This window comes from Plecotus auritus (genome assembly GCF_963455305.1).
Source record: "Plecotus auritus genome assembly, chromosome: 4".
NCBI classification, from domain to species: Eukaryota; Metazoa; Chordata; class Mammalia; order Chiroptera; family Vespertilionidae; genus Plecotus; species Plecotus auritus.
Window position 1 is genome coordinate 121,991,389 of NC_137775.1, and position 22,085 is coordinate 122,013,473.

The 22,085-nt window shown below is 37.0% G+C and overlaps 1 protein-coding gene across 1 annotated transcript in view; it reads right to left on the minus strand.

The window, feature by feature from the left end:
• Nucleotides 1-21,004, minus strand: part of WASL (WASP like actin nucleation promoting factor) — an 87,105-nt gene extending 66,101 nt beyond the window's left edge. The window contains exon 1 of the mRNA XM_080663370.1: nucleotides 19,992-21,004. Within this exon, the coding sequence (XP_080519496.1) occupies nucleotides 19,992-20,102 (111 nt within the window). The 5' untranslated portion in view covers nucleotides 20,103-21,004. The remainder of the gene's footprint in view (nucleotides 1-19,991) is intronic.
• Nucleotides 21,005-22,085: the final 1,081 nt, after the last annotated feature.

Sequence of the window (22,085 nt, forward strand, 5' to 3'; positions counted from 1 at the left end):
CTGATAGAAAGCAGAATTGAGTGCTTTCTCAAAAGCACACCTGCCACAAGTTCTCTGCAGTTGAGCCCACATAATCAGAAAATATAGGCAAGCATTACTCAAACAATCTTGCCTATGCAGAATAGTAATAAATCTATAAAATACTGTGGTATAAATTTCTGATAATTATCTGGGACAAGAAATGTTACATAATCAAAAGTATAATATACAGTGTGAAAAGAGCTATTACAGCCTTAAGTCTCACCTTGGTCAAAATGAATAATTTCAAAAGGTGCAGCATGATGATAAGGCAATTTGCATCCTACAGTGACAATGGACTTTGGAGGAAATATAACATAATAAAATACATGGTACCCAAACTATTCACACAGATGACCTAGTTTATCATATGTGAATTGAAATAAGTTAAATAATGTGTTTAACTAAACTTGGATAAAAGGTAACATTTTTAAAAGACTTCTATTAAAACCATTAAAATATTTCAAATCTTACATTTATTAATTCAAATCTTTAGAACCTGAAAATTACCCAAAATTCCTCAGGCAAGTGAAGTTTCCTAGATCATCAAGAAAAATACCCACTCAATTAAAACACACTTCAGCTATACAATACTATACAGCTGCAAAAAAAAAGAAAAAAGAGGCTCTTTAAGATACTTTACAGAAGAAAAAAAAAGCAAGATGTAAAATGAAGGGAATAATATGCTTACATTTGGGCACAAAAGCAGTAACAAGAATAAATAACTTGCATTTGCCCAAGTATAAATAAAACTGTTTAGAAAGGGACATAGGAAACTAGTAACAGTTGCTGCTAGCTGTTAGGGGTTCTGTGTGTGTGCATGTGCTTTGTCAGGGAAGGAAGAAGTAGGCAAAGGTATGGACAAGATGGAAGAGAAACTTTTCAATTGCTTTACATACTTTCTGATTTTCAACCAGGTGAATATTTTAGCTTTTCAAGTTGATTTGAAACACACACACACACACAAACACACACACACACACACACACACACGAAAAATACCAATTCAAGTCACACTATGGTACAAGTCTGAGAGGAAAAAAATAAAACAAAGCAAAAAGAAACATCTTTCTTATCTAGAAACTATAACCCAGGAAGAATTTCTAGTAACTTGTAAGTGTCCCTTTAAAAATTAAAAGTGAACATTGCTGAAAATAGAATAGTACAGTGTCTAAAAGCATAAAGTAATAAAAAAGCAAACTTTGGCAATAATAGCTTATGTCTATAATGAAGGTCAAAGTCTATTATTTCTTTCACAAACTGTCCTTTTAAGTCTTCTGAACTCTTAAACATGATTAATCAAGATAAGCAAGTTTAAAATTCAATTGGCTCTGTCTTCCATACTTGTTATTTTATATGTAGCAATTCATATTACCAAGTTTTTAAAGACACTCACAGGGATATGTGTTTATATATATATAAACAAACACATTTAAGTTGTTTGACTTTTATATGTACAATCAAGGTGGGGGAAGGACATGTAAAGATAAGGTTGAGAGTAAATAAGTTTAAATTCAATGTACAACCTAACTAAGGACATTAGGTACAACATTTGAGACTCTCCCATACATTATGCATAAGAATTAGACAGGTGCAAAAAAAAAAAAAGGAAAGAAAAGAAGAGAAAAGAAAAAAGGAAGGGGGAGGCAAAACCTTTCTGAAGTTGTGTTTAAGACTGGCACTTTATTCACAATTGCTGACTTAAAATTGTAGTGTAAAACATTAATAATTATCTAGTCAATAATTTGAAAAATTATTCAATTCATCGGGTTTTATGTATTTCCTCAGAAAGCTCAATGTTGTTAGTTTCAAAAAGCAACTTTTATTCAAAATGCATGAGCATTTCTAGCTCTGGTTTTTATCACTGAAATGAATACCCATAACTAGATATTTGATTGCAACCTCCACAAAAGAGAAGGAAGTTAACTGATAAAATAAAAGGTAGATCATGTCGTTTTTTTTCTTTTAAACGATCTTTACCATCAATAAATCATGAACTTGGGGGTGGAGAGGGAATGTGAGGATTTTATATAATAACAGTAACTCCATAAAATTATACTATGTACTGTAAAGACAAAACGAGCCAATGATGTTGTCTTTAAATGGAAAGGGTGACTCTTAGATCCTATGTATACATTTAATAACTAGAATGTTCTGCATTTTTAATGTGTAAATTATTTGGCAACCAATTCACTTCAAGTAGACCTTTTACATCTATTTTGTTCTCTATAAATTCTTCTTGCCAATTGTCTTTTAATAGATACATGCTTAAAAACATAATAATCTATAATAATAAAAGGGTAATATGCTAATTAGACCTGACGTCTTCCGGACATCATTCTGCATGTCCTTCCTGACGAAGCCAGGGCAGGAGGGAAGCCAGCCGGGTCCCGGGTGCCTGTGGGCGGCCTGAGGAAAGCCAGCCCGGGTCCCGGGTACCTGCAGGCGGCCCGAAGGAAGCCGCCCAGGTCCCGGGTACTTGCGGGCAGCCGGAGGAGGGAAGCAGCCCGGGTCCCGGGTGCCGGAGGGAAGCTGGTGCTGGCAGCCAGGGAAAGGAAGGCCTACCCTTGCACGAATTTTCATGCATTGGGCCTCTAGTGTAAACAATAATAAACAGAGCTACTTTAAAATGGAGCTGGAGCTGCTATTCTAGTGGAACTGCCTTGCATGTCTTATGCCCCAAATCTTTGGAATGTTAAAACAGGGTAAAATAACCTCTGGAATTTGCCTAAAGCAACACTGTGTACCAAACTAGTTGGAAAGGTAATAAGAAAGCAGTTATACTACTGGATTGAAAATTAAAAGCACTGTTTAGAATTAACATCACTATGTTGTGTTATCTACACCAATAGAAATGACTTCCTTCTACTGATAAAATTGTTATCCTTCCCTTTCTCATAAATACCCATTGCCTTTGTTTTGTAATCAGAACACTATTGGGGCTTCTGCCTGAATCAGTGCTTTCCGGAATAACTATTCTTATTGATCTCAAATAAATGCTTGTTGCCTCTCACTTTGAAAGGCCTTTTGATTTATAGGTCAACAATAGGTTCCTATATGTTAAGAATAAGGTCCAACGCTTTAGCAAGGATTCAAGCTCTTTCTTAACCTGTGGTAATCTGCAGATGCTGAAACATACCATACTTTTCATTTTAGCTTCATCACACCCGGATATGAATCATCCCATTGTCCAGTATATCCATGCTGTATACACTAACCACCCATTAGTCACTAAATGGCTATCTTGGTTATCAGATCAACTATCACAGTATTCCAGTGCTTGTATTCAAGTAACCCTTATTTTACTTAGTAATATCCCCAACTTCAAGAGTAGTGATGCTGTCCATCCCTGGAGATTGGTAAATCCATAGGTACCCATTGAAAATGATATACTCACTGACATGAAACACTGTCAATAAAAAATTCATGTCTGTGCTTGTGAGGTGTGTTTGCTGAGAGTAAACACATATGTACATTACTCAAGAATTGGTGCAAAAAAATTCACACAAAACAAATCCACGAGGATATAGACAAAAATATTAGTTATTCCTGGGTGATGGGATTTATAGATGATTTGCACTTCTGTCATATTATTTTGAAAACTGCCAAACTTGCGCTGTATAATAGAAATACAATGTGAATCATATAAGCAATTTCAAAATTTCTAGTAGCCAATATGTAAATTAAAAGTAGATGCATTTGGTGATTATGGCTTACGGATAAATGAAATGAATAACAGCAATGTTATAAGGGAAAGCAATGTGCATTCTCTGTTATAAGGTACTGCTACTTGCCCTGGCTGGGTAGCTCAGTTGGTTAGAGTTGTCCCGCTATGCCAAGATTCAATCCCGGTCAGAGCACATACAAGATTCAATCAGTGAATGCATAAATAAAGTGAAACTAAATTTTACTAAACATTTCAGCAAATATACTATGTTGAAACAACAAACTGATGTTTCTCTTTCTCAAATCAATAAATAAAAATTAAAAATAAAAACAAGGTACTGCTACTACCCATTTAAAATTAGACATAGATTGATTGTAACTGTGTACCAACTAATTCACTTTAAGTAGACCTTTTACTCAAAGTAGAATAGTACAGTGTCTAAAAGCATAAAGTAATAAAAAGTGTACACTACAAACAATGGCAAAATCTTTTTTAGAAAGTATAAATTACTTCTTAGGAGAGAAAATGAAATCATATAAAATGCTCTATTAAAACCAAACAAAGCAGAATAAGAGTGGAAAAACAAAGGCCATGAATAAAAAAACAGTTAACAAATATAGTCAATATTAATCTAATTATATCAATAATCACTTTAAATGTAAATGGTCTAAAAACACAAAATAAAAGATAGATTGACAGAGTGGATTAAAGGAAACAACCAACTATATACTGTCTACAAGAAACCTATATTTATTATAAGGACATATAAATTAAAAGCAAGGGGCACTAGCCGGTGGTTTGGCTCAGTGGATAGAGCATTGGTCTGTGGGCTGAAGGGTCCCGTGTTTGATTCCAATCAAAGGCACATGACCTGATTGTGGGCTGATCCCCAGTAGGGGGCGTGCAGAAGGCAGCCAATAAATGATTCTCTCTCATCACTGATGTTTCTAACCCCCTCTCCCTCTCCCTTTCTCTCTGGAATTAATAAAGGTATATTTTTAAAAATAAATAAAACAAATTAATTAAAAGAAAAGGGATAAAAGAAAATATACAATGCTGACAATAACTGAAAAAAGCTGGAGTAGCTATATTAACTGTGGGCAAAACATGCTGCAGAGCAAGGAAAATTATCTAGGATAAAAAGGGGCATTATATAATGATAAAAGGGTTAATTATCCAAGAACACATAAGAATCCTTCATGTGTATGCATTTAACAACAGAGCATCAAAATATTTGAGACAAAAGGTGAAAGAGTCACATGGAGAAACAAATGAACTCATTATTTTAGCTGGAGATTTCCATACCCCTCTATCAATAATTGACATATCCAGCAGGCAGAAAACCAATAAGGGCAGAGTTGAACTCTACACCATCCAACCATCAATCAGCTGGATCTAGTTCCCATTTATGGACTACTTCATTCAACAACACATTCTTCTCAAGCTCACATGGAATAATCACCAAGAGACCACATTCTGGGCCAAAATTTGTGGGATACAGCAAAAGCAATGCTTAGAGGGAAATTTAGCATTGAATGCATATATGAGAAAACAACAAAAAAGGATCTAAAAATCAATAGACTAAGCATCTACTTTAGGAAACTAGAAAAAGAGCAAATTAAATCCAAAATAAGCAGGGGGAAAAAACCTATAGCATAAATCAATGTAATAAAAAACGGGAAATCAAAGGGCGATATGAAAAGACCAATAAAATTGATAAATTTCTAGACAGGGAAAGGTAACCAAGATAAAAAGAGGGAAGACACAAATAACAAAAATGAAAGAGGATCTATGTGCACAGATGTATATGTTATGAACCAATTATTTGAAGTACACAATCTACCAAAATTCCCACAAGGAAAACTAGCTAATTAGAATAAACCTCTAGTAAAGAAATTCAATATATAATGAATAACCTTCCAAAACAGAAAACACTAGGCCCAGATCGTTTCACTGATGAATTTTACTAAACATTTAAGGAAGAAATGATACAAATTCTCTATAATCTCTTCCAGAAGACAGAAGCAGAAGGAACACTCCATAACCATTCTTTGAGGCCAGTTACCCTAATACCAAAACCAGACAAAGCTATAGAATAAAACAACAAAATTACAGATAAATACATCTCATGAACATAGATGTAAACATTCTCAGTAAGTTGAAACCAACAATACATAAAAAGAATTATGTTCCATGATCAAGTTGGATTTATTCCAGGTATGCAGCATTTGATTCAACATTCAAAAATCAACTAAAGTGCCCTAGCCGATTTGGCTCTGTGGACAGTGTTAGCCCATGGACTGAAGGATTGCAGGTTTGTACCCTGGTTGCAGTCTGGATCCCTTGCTCCGGTCAGAGCGTGTGCAGGAGGCAACCAATCAATGTGTGTCTCTCACATTGATGTTTCTTTTTCTCCTCCCCCTTCCACTTTCTCTAAAAATCAATGGAAAAATGTCCTCTAGTGAGGATTAACAATAACAAAAAATTTACAAAAATTTTAAAAAATCAACTAGAGTAACCCATCACATTAAGAAGCTATAGAAGAAAAACCAAATGATCACATGAATAGATGCCAAAAAGCATTTGATATAATCCCACACCCATGATAAAAACTCTCAGTAAACTAAGGATAGAGGTTAACTTCCTCAACTTGATAAAGAATATATATAAAACCTAAACTAACATCATACATACTACTAACAAACTATATGCTTTCTGACTCAGTATCAAGTACAAAGCAAGGAACAAAGTCCCCTTTCACCACTCCTATTCAGCTCTGTACTGGAAGTCTTAGCTAATGCAAGGAGAAAATAAAATAAAAGTATACATTGGAAAGAAGAAACCAAACTGTCTTTGCTTGCACATGGCATGATTATCTATGTAGAAAATCCCACAGAATTAAAACAACAAAATTCCTGAGACAAATAACCAAGTATAGTGAAGTTGTAGGCTACAAGGTTAATATGCAAAAGTGAACTTCTTGCCTATATATAGCAGTGAACAACTGGGATTTATAATTTAAAAACAAATATCAATTACATTAGCACACACAAAAAAGAAAAATAAGTATAAATCTAACAAAATATATATGAGAGCTTTATATTTACAAAGTTCTGATGAAATAAAAGAAAATGTAAATAAAAAGAGGTATTTTATATTCATGGATTGGGAAACAAAATGTTGTTAAGATGTCAGTTTTTCCCAACTATATCTATATATTCAAGGGAATACCAAAGTTATTTTGTAACTGAATACCAAAGTTATTTTGTAACTGATATCAAGAAACTGATTCTAAAGTTTATATGGGAAAATATATAAAATAAAATAAAGAAAAAATGTTTATATGCAAAGGCAAAAGACCCATACTAGCCAACACAACACTGAAGAAAAAGAACAATGTCAGAGATTGACACTATCTGACTTCAAGACTTACTATAAAGTTACAGTAATCAAGGCAGTGTAATTTTGGCAAGAGAAGAGACAAACAGATCAGTGGAAGAGAATAGAGCCCAGAAGTAAACCAACATATTCAACAGATCGTTGACAAAGGATCAATGACAATCCAATGGAGAAAGAATATCTTTTTGAAAAATGGTGAAAAACTACATATCCGTATGCAAAAAAACAAACAAACAAACCCCAATCTAGACACTGATCTTTACACCTTTCATAAAAATTAATGCAAAATTGGTCACAGATCTGAATATCAAAAGCAAAGCTATAAAATTTCCAAAAGATAACATAACATAGTAGAAAATGTAGGTAACCTTGGAATTCACTTTTTAGAAATACCAACCAAAAACAAACAAACAAACAAACAAAAAATGCACAATTCATGAAAGAAATTGATAATTTGGACTTCATTAAAATTAAAAATACCTGCTCTACAAAAAACACTGATAAAAGAATGAAAAGCCACGTACAGAAAGAAAATATATGAAAAACACACATCTAATAAAGAATGTGTTTAGACAAAGAACTCTTAAAAGTCAACAATAAGAAACCAACAACCCAACTAAAAGTTGGGCAAAAATGATTACAGCACTAATCAAAAGAAAGCTTCAGTGGCTATATTAATATCAAAGTTGATTTCAGAACAAAGTATATCAGGGACTATGGGGGTCATTTCATGATGGTTAATTCTTTGAGAGGACATAATTATGAATGTTTATGCATCTAAAATATATGAAGCAAAACTATAGAATTGCAAGGAGAAACAAATTTATAATTATAGCGGAAGAATTCAGTACTCCTTTCAATAATTGATAGAGCCAATAGAAAATCTACTAACTTGATATAATTAACATTTGCTCAACACTCCACCCAATAAGACTGGAATGCATATTTTTAAGTTTATGAAGAACAATTTAGATCATATTTTGGGCTATAAAACACTGCTCAATAAAAAGGATTTATATACAGTCTCCAAAAAGTGCAATTAGGTTAGAAATTGATAATAAAAAGACATCTGAAAAAAATCCATAAATCTCAGGAAACTAAAATGCATACATCTAAAAGAACCAGTGGGTCAAAGAAATGAAAAGGAAAATGAGAAAGCAACTTAAAAAATAAAAATGAAAATACAATATATCCAATATATAAAGCATATTTAGGAGGATATGGATAGCACTAAATATCTGTATTAGAAAATGAAAAAAGGTCTCAAATCACCTTAGTAGTTAACTACCTTAAGGAAAACTAGAAGAAAAGTAAATTAAATCCAAACTAAGTAGAAGTAAATAATAAAGATCAGAGTAGAAGCCAATAAAATACTAGTAAACAAGAAATATTAGTAGTATTGTTATTATTTTTTAAAATATATTTTTATTGATTTCAGAGAGGAAGGGAGAGGGAGAGAGATAGAAACAATATTGAGAATCATTGATCTGCTGCCTCCTGCACGCCCCCTACTAGGGATCGAGCCTGCAACCCGGGCATGTTTCCTGACCACTCAACTACCAGGTGGTCAACCACTGAGCTGGGCTATTTACTGATTTTAGAGAGAGAGGAAGGGAGGGGGAAGAGATAGAGAAACAATGATTGGTTGCCTCCCATATGCACCCCAACTGGGGATAGAACCTGCAACGTAGGTATGTGCCCTGACCTGGAATCAAACCAGCAACCTTTTGGTGTGCAGGATGACCCTCCAACCAACTATCCAGGACTAAACTAAAACCATTAAAAAAAATAAAATTAATAAACATCTAACCAGACTGATGGGGGGGGAGGGAATCTCACAAGCCTGGGATTTACTTAAAAATAATTCAGGTGTGTGGGGGAGGGGGGTAGAATGGGGAAGGTGGGTAGGAATATAAAGCAAACAAGATTAGCTATGAGGTGATAATACTATCTTACTTTGTATGTGTTTGAGTTTCCATAATAAAAATGTGTTTTTTTTAAACTTGAGGTAGATCTAAATGTACCTCGTATAAACTGCCCAGAGTATGACCCCTTTTAGGTAAAATGCAAACAGATGTAAATGTAAATATAAATTACACACATATCCTATGCATATAAAAAGGGGAAGAGTCACATCAAACAATTAAGAAGAGCTTCCTATGGAGCCTAATTGTATTGAGAAATGAGAGAGGTAAAGGGTGATTTTAATGTACAGTACATTGTGTGTGTGTGCACACTTTAAACAATGAGTATAATTGGGTGTTACTTTTGTACTAAAAAATATTATGCACAGGCACATAAAAATAGCCAGAAAATACTGAAAAGGAGAGTAATGAAGGACTTAATGCTAATCAAATAATACCATTATAAAGCTACACTAATTAAAAACTCTGTATCCTGGCAAATAAATAAAATAAATAGAAGAGAATGCAGAAGTGGATCTAAAAAATCTGGTAATTTATTAAGTAAATTATAAAGGTAGCATTTCAAATAGGCGGGAGAAAATAAGTGTTACTGGAATAACTAGCCATTTGTAAAAATATAAAGCTGGATTTCTACTATACTCATTTTCCAAAGTCACTTCCAAAAATATCAAAGATAATATGTTCAAAATAAAACCATAAAAATACTAGGAAAATGTGAGTAAATATTTTTGCAATTCTGAGCTGGGACAGTATTAAATAAAAACCTGATACACAAAAATTTAAAACCAATACAGTGACCAAAAACACCAAAAATAGTTCTATCAAAGATAAAACAATTGCCAAAAATATTGTAATTTGTAATTTAATTACTATCCCTAAAGAGTTCTTCCCGTTACTATGAAAAAAAAAAAAAAAAAAAAAAAACAGGTAGAAAAATGGTCTAAAGACAAGAAAAACAATTCACGTAAGAAATATAAATGACCAACAGACATGTAAAGATAATTAACTACAAATGGAACAATGAGACTTTTTAGGCCAGTGCAACTGTCAAAAGCAAAATATTTTAAATCCTAGTGTTGATGAGAATATATAGTTTGGTAACAACTATTTCAGAAGACAATCCAGCCATATCTATTAGTATTTGTAATGTTCATTTCTAATGCCCTTTAACTTCATTTCTTAGAATTTATTCTATAGAAATACTTGGAAAGGATACGTAAAAATATGTATTTGAATCTTCATTATAGCATTGTTTCTAAAGGCAAAAACTTGGAAAGTAAACATACCCATTGTTGAGCTAAATTGTGTCTCCCTAAAAGATATGTGGAAGTCATAACCCCTGTATCTGTGAATGTGACTTTATTTGGAAAGAGGGTCTTTGTAGATGCAACCAAGTTAACATTGCGGACCAGTAGTTTTATTGCTAGCTTTACCCAGTGGCCAGATAGGTTTCTATTGAACGAGTACAAAACACATTTTACAAAAATGTTAAAGGCATGCCTTAAAATTAAATATCCATTGCATTCTGAAGTTATTTATTACATGTTCTTAGAAGCTAATATCTTTTTAAAGTATGATACTTTGTAAAACATTGTGTAATATGAAAACATGAGAATTCCCGTGATCTGTCCGCAGTGTTTAAGATGAGGTCATTAGGAATGACACTAATCCAATGACTGGTGTCCTATAAGAGAAGACAAAGACAGACAAGTAGAGAATACCATGGGATTATATAGGTAGAGATCAGAGTCATGAATCTATAAGCCAAGAACATTAAGGACTGCCAGCAAATGCTAGAAGCTAATAGAGAGGCATGGGACAGATTCTCAGTGTCCTTAGAAGGTACCAACCCTGTGACACCTTAATTACGAAGTTCTAGCCTCCAGAAGTAGGAAAATAAATTTGTGTTTGAAGTCACCCAGTTTATGGTACTTTGCTATGGCAGCCCTAGGAAACTAATATACCCCATCGATAGAGGTTAAGAAATGCATAAAATACAGGATGAAGTAATAAAAAGCATGCGATAGATATAAATGGGAATGAAAATATATGCAAGTTAAATTAATATGTGAAAAAGTTTAAATTACAGAATATGTATCATACCATTTTCTGATAAATTAAAGAGAACATCTTTCTTCCCTTTCAACTCCTCACTGAAATCTATCCTTCTCAAATGCTGGCCAAGTCAAATGTGAGCCAGACTGCCTCCCTGTGTAATCTTGACCTGCACTGACACCATCAAAGATCTAATTCCACTACCAAGACCTCAATAACAACACTCTGCAAGGATTCCAAAGTTCTAGTCCTGCAATTCTTACTATCTAGCCATTTCCACTAGGAGGTTCTGTTGTCATCTAGAATTCACACAGCTAATTTTTTTTCTTCACAGTGTTTTCTAGAATATAGCTTTGAAATGGCAACTAGATTTCATCTCCTATGAACCTGGGCTGATTAGTAGTGGCTGCCTTTAGGCATAGGCTGAGTATTCAAAGACCACTCCTAGAAGCAGTAAGGAAAAATGCTGTGAGGGCTAGATGGTGTGTGCCTTGAGCACAAAGACCAAGGACTTTATATCTCTCATAATCCTTTTTATGTTGCAGATGCTGCTATAATTCAAGTTCCTTAGCCAGGTCAGGCCTGCTGAGATAAGTACAAAAGTGTTTAGTAGATGCCTGGCCAGTATGGCTCAGTGAGCATCAACCTATGAACCAGGAGGTCACTTGGTCAGGGCAATGCCCTGGTTGCGGGCTCGATCCCCAGGAGGCAGCCAATCAATGATTCTCTCTCATCATTGGTGTTTCTCTTTCCCTCTCTCTCTGAAATTAATAAAAATACTTTTTAAAAGTGTGCAGTAAACTTTAAAGCATTTCTATTATGAATAATAATTTCCAGTTTTTCCCATCTCTAGATCCTTCCTATCTTGACATTTTTTTAATCAAAAAACTTTAGATCCCTTACTACTTAGGGTAAAGCTCAGCCTCTAAGTCTGATCTTCTAAAACCTGGACTCATTTTACCCTTCCTCATCATTCACTATCTCCTCAAGCAAATACAATTCTCAGTTTTAGCCAAGCCAATCTATTCAATACTTCCAAATACTCCATGCAAATTTTCTACTCCAAACTTGCTCCCACAATTCCCCATACTTCAACTGAGCTGCTTCCTTGCTTATGACATAAATTCATAAGGTCCTTGTATGTTCAAGCCCCACAATAATGTATCCCAGTGACCCCTCTTTCCTATCCAAATTTTTATTATAGACTAGCTTATAAAACACATTTTTTTGTGTGCATGATTTTTGTGTTCCCCAGCTACGTAGCAAGCAACAAAGGGGTAAGATCTGAACTTTACTTACCCCTTCTATGTATTTCAAGTTACTGGGAGGTTATTATGTACTCAGTAAGTCCTCAATACTTGAACATGATGATATTTCATTAATAAAAAGTAAAGAAAATCATTTGAGTTTCTGACTAGCTGTATGCATTGCTTATAAATCAATCAGCTCCATTATTATGAAAATTTCTTAGATATTCAGGTATCCTCTAATATTTTTATGGCAATAAAAGTATTCACCATACTAGAGGAAGCATTTCACTTAAAATTTTTAATTTTGGAACCAGAGGTATAATAAACAATTTTGCCTCTATTTTAATTCTTAAAAACACTAGATAATTTTAACTTCTCCAAATCTAATATAAAAGTTTAAGTTTACAATGAAACTTGAAAAACATTTCATTGCCCTAAAGTTATTGTATATTTGGCTCATAATAATTTCTATCTCCTCATATCATTTTTAATAGCACATTATATTACTGAATGTCTTTATTTCCTTGTTGTTTCACTTTATCTGATATTTAATGAATACTCCTTTTACAGGGACAGATTTCTGCAGTAAATACGTGTTAGAAAAATCACTATGGCAGAGGAAGCAAGTGGCCAAGAATATTGAGGAACAATTAAAGTAAAGTAATAAATAATCATAGTAATTGAAATATGAAGTTACTATAAACCTTTCATTTGATTCTATTTTCTAAAGGGGGCTTTTCTAGATTTGCCTTTTCAACATTCTTCACACCCATTTACACACATTTGTTCTCTTAAAAAAAAGGGGGGGGTCACAATGCCTCTATAACACTGATTCCAAAATGAAACTTATGTTTCCTTATTAATTTCATTTTCTTATACTGATATTATAGTGCTGTAATCTCCTACTACTTCTAAGAATACTGATATGGATAAAAGCAGAATATATTTTTGTTACACTGTATTTATGAATAAAGTTAAATATGCCAAAATCTTCTAATTACTAAACACTTAAAAATACTAGACTGTTCAGTCATACATCAATAAAAAGTATATTTACAGTTAGTAATATATGTTACTGTAAACAAGAATGTATGAACTTGTTTTGCTTCCAGAAGCTTTACAGTAAAAGTGAACTCTATTAATAATGCTGGGTTCTCATCTATTGGACAGAGTAATTTATATGAAGCTCAACTTTATCTGCTCTTTCAAACTTTAGTTTTGAATCAGTCTCTAAAACAAAGTCTGTTCACTGTAACACAAACTAAATTTTGAATCTAGCACAAACTAAAAATTTTAAAAACCGTTTTTACCTTAAATAAGCAACAAAATATAACAGCTAAATATATCACTAATAAAATTTCATGTAAGAAATAAGGTTCTAGTTGGAATTAATTTGTCAACAAGAGAAACTCTTAGAAACAATTCCAACTTAAAAGGCACCATACTTCTAATAAGCCAAATATTCCTTGCAATCACAAGAAATAATTCATAATAATTCAAAGTTAGTTAAGACTGACAATCCTATTACATGCCTTTTAATGATATTCATCCAACTTTTCAAAGTAAAACATTTATTAAATTGTTATGCTAGAAAAATGTTAGTTAGAAATGGGAATTTGCAATGAAATTTCTGATTATCTACCTTTCAATTAGATATATACTATCTTTGTCTCTAGTGTGCAAAACACATGTATGCCAAGATTAACAGAAAGCTATTCTTTTCCTGCTACAGAGTCCCTGGCATCTAGAATAGTTATAATGATAGAATATTAAAGCTGGAAAGACTGGTGTTATCTTGTCCAAGCCCTCATTTTCAGATTAGGAAAATGAGGTTTAGGAAGGCAGAGATTCTTGTTCACGTTCACAATTAACTGGTGGTGGAGCACAGACTAAAACCCAGGAACTCTTTAACTCTTATACCAGAATCCCTTTTTTCCTCTTTGGTCATCAGCCAGGGGTGCTAAGGCTGCCTAGAATTCCCCAGAGTTTAGTTCCAGCTACTGCTTAACTCTAATTTATAAACTCTGTAATTAACTGACATTTAAATACAATTGTTAGAATTTGCCTAAATCAAAACAAATACAATATAGTTCAAATTTTTTACTTTAAAACCTTCTTGCCAGTAACAGGAATGGTACTAATGATGGCATTCTTTCATATGCTTTTCCAAACTCCCAGAACACTTCGTGTCAGGCACTCTAAGTGCTTTACATACATTACTGCATTATTTTCTAAATCCCTGACTAAGCCCATTTTACAAATCTAGACACTAAGGCTCATACTGGTTAAGAAATTTTCTTGTATTATAGAGCAGTGATTTTCAATGGGTGTGCCACAAGAATTTTTAAAACATGCAATACCTGACTATTTAGTCAAGGGCAATGACCTCTTTTCAATTAGATTGTCAAATAAAAAAAGTGACAACAGCCAACACAACAATAGCCATCCAGTATAAAGGAAATCAAAATTATGCCTATTTTTTTTGTTAGATCTGCAAAATATCTATTTTTGGTGTGCTGCAGAATTTTAGTAGCTTATATGTACCATGAGATGAAAAAGGTTGAAAACCGATGTTATACAGCTAAGAATAACAAGAAACAGGGTTTATAACCCAGATCTGGATTCTTCTAAATGTCCACTCTGGCACTTTGTAGTCACCTTTTTCCTCTATACTAGGCAAGATTGCTTTCTCAGCTTTGTATATTCCAAATCCCATGAATTTTTAACCTTTTTCCTTCCATATTACTCAAGGTGAAATACATTTCCACCCCTAACTTCCTTAATTCAGGCCTTCAACACAATGACCCCTCTAAACACCCTTCCCTCCCTATTTAAGGATTTAGAACAGAAAGAAGTAACGGTTGGACAGTTACTGATACTACATCTATCAGTAGCAACATTAAACCACTTTGTTTTCCTAACAGAGACTTTATTAGTAGAACATTAGAAATGGAAGATCTTAACAACCTGATGAAGCAATAAGAAATGCGGAATGAGCCAAAACCGGTTTGGCTCAGTGGAAAGAGCGTCGGCCTGCAGACTGAAGGGTCCCGGGTTCGATTCCGGTCAAGGGCATGTACCTTGGTTGCGGGCACATCTCCAGTGGGAGGTGTGCAGGAGGCAGCTGATCGATGTTTCTCTCTCATCGATGTTTCTAGCTCTCTATCCCTCTCCCTTCCTCTCTGTAAAATATCAATAAAATATATTTAAAAAAAAAAAAAAAAGAAATGCGGAATGAGCTCCTAAGTAATAAACAAGTTAGCACTTAGAACAATTCAATGAGTATTCAGTGATCTGTATGCTAGATGTTATAAAAATTATATAGAAAACTACACAGGCATGAAGTCCAATCTCCCACAATTATATACAGGACGAGAAAACAAACACCTAAAAAAATATAAGCAAGTACTAGGAATTAAATGAAATGAAGATTAACATTGGTTAATAAAAATGGTATCATTAAATCTTGAAACAAACAAACCAGGTGAGTATGACAGGGAAAGGTAACTGCCAACATTACTAAACCCCAATCCTTTTAGACCAGAGATGGTTGGTTGCAGAGGGCTAGTATAAGGTTTTATTTTTTCCAATCCTTACCTAATTTCTTACTCAGGACTATATATTAAACTCCACTTGGCAAGAGAGCACATACTCTTGATAGAAAATAAGTTAAATCACACTACATGAAAGACAACAAAACTAACTATAAAACAAAGCCTGATAATCTTGTTTTAACCCTTTTTAATTATTCTAGAAAATACTACCAGCTAATGAACTATTTACTTTATGTGGAAGTACATAACACATATATTATATACGAGTAGCCTTGTGCACGAATCCATTCACCAGTAGTTCGCCAGTAGCTCGCTGCCGCCCTCCAGTAGTTCTCCGCCTGCCCCACCCTCCTGTAGCCCCCCCCCCCCATAGCTTGCTGCCTTGCCCCCTCCGGTAGCTCTCTGACACCCACTTGTAGCCAGTAGCTCGCTGCCACCCTCCTGTACCCCCCCCCCCCACACACACACACCAAGCTTGCTGCCCCATCCCCTCCTGTAGCTCTCTATTCCGAAGCTTGTAGCTCACTGCCCCACCCTCCTGCTGATCCGTGATCCGGTCATTATGCTTCAGGGCGTAACGACCATTTGCATATTACATCTTTATTATATAGGATAACTTTAAATGAAACCTCAACTTTCACAAAATCTATTTTTAAAAACTAACAAAACAAAGATTTACTGAAGGTTCACCTTCTCCATTAAACCAATCATCAATACAGTCTCAACTGACATCTGAGTATATTTTCATCTAGTGAGAAAGTTCTGCATACTCCTGCTGGTGGTTATACTTGTCTTTATATCAATTCCCTTCCCCAACTCCTTTTATGTGAAGGGGAAGAAATCCTACTGGGGTCTTTTTAATTATCCTTGAATTCCTACCAGCACTGCCTTAATTCAGGCCCTCAACATATTTCACATTGACTATATAAACACCTATCTGACCTCCTTTGTCTTCACTCTCACCATCCTCAATCCACCTCCTATGGTGCCTCCCCCTTCCTCCCTCAACTTTCTAAAAGCCAAATCTGACCTTGTAGTGTAATACTTGAACTGTATCTCTCTCACATCTATAAGATACACAATGATGTCTTAAAGGGATGGAGAAATGCCATACTAAAATAACTTGTTTTAACTTAATTTAACCTTAATTCACAAAATATAGACCAAAGATTGAAGGGAAACCTATTAACATTTCCAATGTGCTTCAGGATTACCCTATCAGAAAACTGTGGACATCAGCAGTGGTTCTCAAACTGTGATAGATGCCAGTCTTCTGTTAAGCCTGCTAAAAATCAAATGCCCAAGTTCCACAACAGACACACTGAATTTGAATATTATCTAGGAATTCAGCCTAGTTCTATGCATTTGTATTATCATCTCCACATAGTTCCAATGCAAACTAAATTTGAGAACCCAAGCAGAAACCCTCCTTGCTCCATAACATAATATTATTAGTAGGTCTCCTGACTTTCCAAGCTGTTTCATACCTCTCATTAACCTGGGGGAGTACCCACTAATCTTAAATATTTAAGTATACACCATTCTAAAAAAGCTTTTACTCATCCTCTCTTTTGGTCCCCTAAATCTTTATAAAAATAATAGCCCATATATTTACATACAGTCCTTCTAATCCACAAACCCACTGCCCCCATAAGATGGTATCCCTATTTCAGAGATGAGAAAACTAATTTGAGGACAGAGAGTTTAACTTGTCCAAAGTGACCACATGAGTTTGAACCCCTGTCCGCTGACTACAAAGCAACACATTTTCCATTGTAACATGCAGCTTCTTACATATCACTCTGAAGTATTGACTTACACATCAGTTTACACATTTGCTTCCCTTTTTTATACACAAAGCTTCTTGAGGGTAGGCAACAACCCTGATTTGACCTCAACATTTAGTTACTCAATACATATTTGTTGAGTGAATGAAAGACTGAAATGCCTGAGAGCTGGCACTATAACTACTCCTCTGAATACAGTTGCTTAACAAATTTGGTCTGACCTGTAAATCTTACTGCTGAACTTTTTTTTGTAAATGAAACAATGTATTTCAGTATTATCTTAAACTACCAAAAAAACAAAAAACAAAAAACAAAAACCCGCATAGTCAGCAAAGGGGGGAAAAAAAGATTTTTCCAAAAATTAAAATATCATTCTTACTTTACTCTCTAATAACTGGAAATGTCAAATATTAAAGTAATCTTTGCAATAATTTCATACCAGGAGAGCAGGTAACTATAGCAGTGTGGTTTTAAATGACAGAAATTCAAAAGGTAAAGTTTATTAATAATAGATGACATAAAGACATTAAACACTGAATACAGACAGTATATTTGGCAATCCATTTACGATAACTAGTAAACAATATTATCTTCATCACCGTATTCTTCCACATTTGTCATTTATTGAAACCAGTACTCCTTATAGGTAAGCACAGAGTAATTAGTCAGTATACTTGCAATGTCCTTCCTGCCTAAAGCTAATGTGTTTGGTATGTAAAACAAAGTACATACAACTACTTTCTGACAGCAAATGTAATAAACCAACAATGTTTTTATTTTTCATTTGCAGATAATTTAACATTTAAAGTGCTAGAGATTTACCTAAATTGAAAATATGCAATAAATTAGGGCTTAAGAATCTTAAACTTTAATTATATCAGTTTTGGGTTAAACAAAAGTTATTATTCTTTTAATACCACTTCTGGTCACATTACTAAATTGCTGTGTGACTTAGGGTTCACTGGCACAGTTTTCTCATTTGTTTAAAAAAAGCTGGCGGGTGGGGGAAACTTGATTATCTTTAAATTAGTTTCCCAAAATTCCGATTTTAAGCCACCTCTCTTATTTCATTCTTTTCATAAGTAAACTCAACGTATGTTCTTTAAGATCTAACTTCTGAAATATGAAACAATCTGAGTTGAATGTACTGATTCAATGTCCAGTTGGATAGGACGGGATACAAAGGGTAGACTCATATAAAGTTAACCATTAATGCAGTAATTTTCCGGAAACTGTCAAAGCCTAACTCCTAAGCAGGTGTAGCCTGTTTTGACATATTGAACACTACGATGCAAAGTTGTAGAACTGTTCCATTGACATTTTTGTACGTGTTGCTTGGGTTTCAACGGCACACACCCTGCAAATGCTAACAAGCAACGAGGGGAGAAAGGGACCCACACAGCGTTTCAGCAAACTCAGCCACAGCTCAAGCAGCCACCGCAGTAAGCAGCAGCTGGACAAGGCCTGCACCACGGAACAGAGCCTCCCCACCCCCAGAAGTGCCAGCAGCCAATGTAATGAATGCTTCCGTCAACAACACACATTCCCCTTCCCACAGCGGAACTGCTTGCTCCCAACCAGCCATCTGGGGTCTGAACAGGCCGCACAACACCAACCTTAGAATCATTTGCAGGCCCCAAAGGGTCAAGAACTACTACAGATTTCGGTTCCCCTGCGCATGGTTGTGGGGAGAGCAGCCCCTCCTCCCACCAAGGTAAAAAAAAAAAAAAAAAAAAAAATCAGTGGGGAGGAGAGTAATAACCAGGCCTCGGCGAGATTCCTAGAGAAATAAACCCCGTTGCTCTGCAATGGGAAGCAATAGCATTTCCTGTTCTCGTCCTGAACCGATGCACTCGACTTCATTCCCTCCTGAAATTCTAAAGTGGGATTAAAAACAACTTTATGGTCCGTTTCATTCATATTTGGGCTTCCTTTTCCGACCGACCCACTGCTGAAACCTCTGGTATTGTGAAGACCAAGCGGTTAAGAGGTGAAGCGGGGGGCAGGACAGGGGCCCGGTGAGAAAGATCCAGCCGCTCGTGCAAGAAAACCGCGTCGGGACCTCCCTGGGATAAAGTTTGAACCAGCAACAAGGGTGCGGACCTGGCCAAGCGGGGCTCCGGGACAGACACTCCCCACTCCCGGGCAGCTCCGGAGGCGGCGTCGGGGGCCGCGGCCCGCACCGCCCGCACCCGGGCAGCGGACCTAGGGAGCGGAGTCGGGGCGCCGACGCGGGGCCAGAAGCCGGGGGAGGCCTGGCCGGCAGCCCGACCCTCCGCGCGCTCCCGCCTCCTGCCCACTCCCACTTCCCGGCGTCGCGGGTCTCGGCCACTGACCACACATTTCTTGCCGAGGAAGGTGAAGAGGGACTCGTTCTCCTGCGGGGTGAGCAGCAGGGACCCCACGTTGGCGACCCTCCGCGGCGGCGGTTGCTGGCCGGAGCTCATGGTTCCGCCGGCGGGGCTGGGAGTCCAGGGCCGTCTCCTCCGGCGAGTGGGCGAGCGCGCGTTCCCCTCGGTGACAGGGGCGGGAGGAGGGGAGTCACAGGCTCAGCATCTCGCAACTCCTCCGGCGCCAGGAGGAGGAGGCGGCAGCCACGGGAAGGAGGAGCCGACGGCGGGCTGCGCGGAGAAAGGGGAGCCCCCAGCTCCCGCCCGGCGAGGCTCTGGCCGGTTGGCCGCAGTCCTCGCGCTCCGGCGACCGCGCTACACTCCCAACTCCGCCAACCCTCCTCCGGCGGCGGCGGCCGCACGATCCAACATGGCTGCGGGGCGGGCGAGACCACGGACGCAGGGCGCGGGGGAGCGCGCCGGAAACGCGCGGCTGCGGGCCGGCCGGGAGGAACCACCCCGTGCGCCGAGGGTCTCGCCGCGCCGCCCGGGCCCCGCCCCCTTCCGGCGGAGGCGTGCGCCGCGGTCGGACGGGGGCTACGGTCCTGGAGCGGGGCCTGCCGGTGGTGTCAGCTCTCGGATGCTCCAGCCTAGCGGCTGCTGCCTGGAGGAAAGGCTGGTCTCCGCCGCGGAGCTGCGGGCCCCTCTTTTACACACGGACACCTTTGCGAAGCGCCCGTGCGGCCCCCGGCACGGCTCTTGCTTCTGGGGCGCGGCCGCGGGACGTCACTCGGCAGTGGAATCCGGAGGCGGGCGGAATGCCGGGGAGAAGTGCGCTGCCCTGCGCCCCTCGCGGGTTTCGGTCGGAGCCGCAGGTGCCTGGGCTTCCTTCCACTTTGTCCAGACTTCGGTGCTGGGAGTGCAGGAGCTCCCAGGCCTCGCCCAGGACTGTGGGAGAGATCCTGCCGCTGGTGTTACAAAAACAAACGCAGTCAGGAAGGAGTCCTACCGCGTCTCTCGTAGGGTAAAAGTATTTGTAACATTTAAACTCAAGCTCTTCTTTTAAGGATCCTGAACACGTCCCCCCCCCCCCCGCCCCGGTCTGGTGAACTGGAAAATATTCATTTTTTTCTTTTCATCTTTTTATTTTTCTTAAACCCCGAACACCTTGTTTTCTTTGTATTCAATGTGATTGTGCCCGTTTTGGAATGTCACACAGGAAAATAACATCTGGTTTAATACTTAGAAGTAAATCTCAAGAACTAAAAAAAAAAGTTGTATGTCTCAGAATATTAAAGGTTACCTAAGGGAACCCTTTTGTTCAGTAAGTTGAATACTAAACAATTGTTGCAAAACGAAGTTTTGGAATATGGGTATATAAATACTACCCACAGCAGTGAATTTTAGACTAAGCATCTGACTTACCCGCTTTAAACAAATCAGCATTTACTGCGTAAACTTTCACCATCATGTTTGCTAATTATTCAATTTCAATAAAAAAAGTTACCGTGTATTAAACTTAAGACATCCATCCTATGCCAAATCAAATTTGGTAAAACTATTTGATTGTAACATCTCCAATAAATACAAATCTCGAAAGTACTGCAGGGATTGATAAACCATTATCAGTGCACTTCGTGAAAGTAAAAATTAAACATTAAAGCTGTCCTTAATAACATTAGCTAAGTAGGAATAAATCTGCAAAGGAATAGGAGATAATGTAATCCTTGGAGTCCTCACATAAAATGTGGATATTTCAAAATTACACTTGATTAATAATGTTAGGGGAAAGATGACTTTAAAAAAAAGCAAGTGGGCCCATGCTGGTTGTGATTCAGTTGGTTTGGCATCGACCTATGAACCAGGAGGTGGTGGCATTCCCTGTCAGGGTACCTGGTGGGGAGCGTTCAGGAGGCAGCAGATCTGGATGATTCTCATCATTGATGTTACTATCTCTCTCCTTTTCCCTTCCTCTCTAAAATCAATTTTTTACAAAAGCAAATGGACTTTTTATTAAGTAATTAGGTTTATAAACGCAATGGTAGAAATGTAAACTTGGAGTTTTCTCTGAATTACAGAGCTAAAAAAATAAACCAGAAG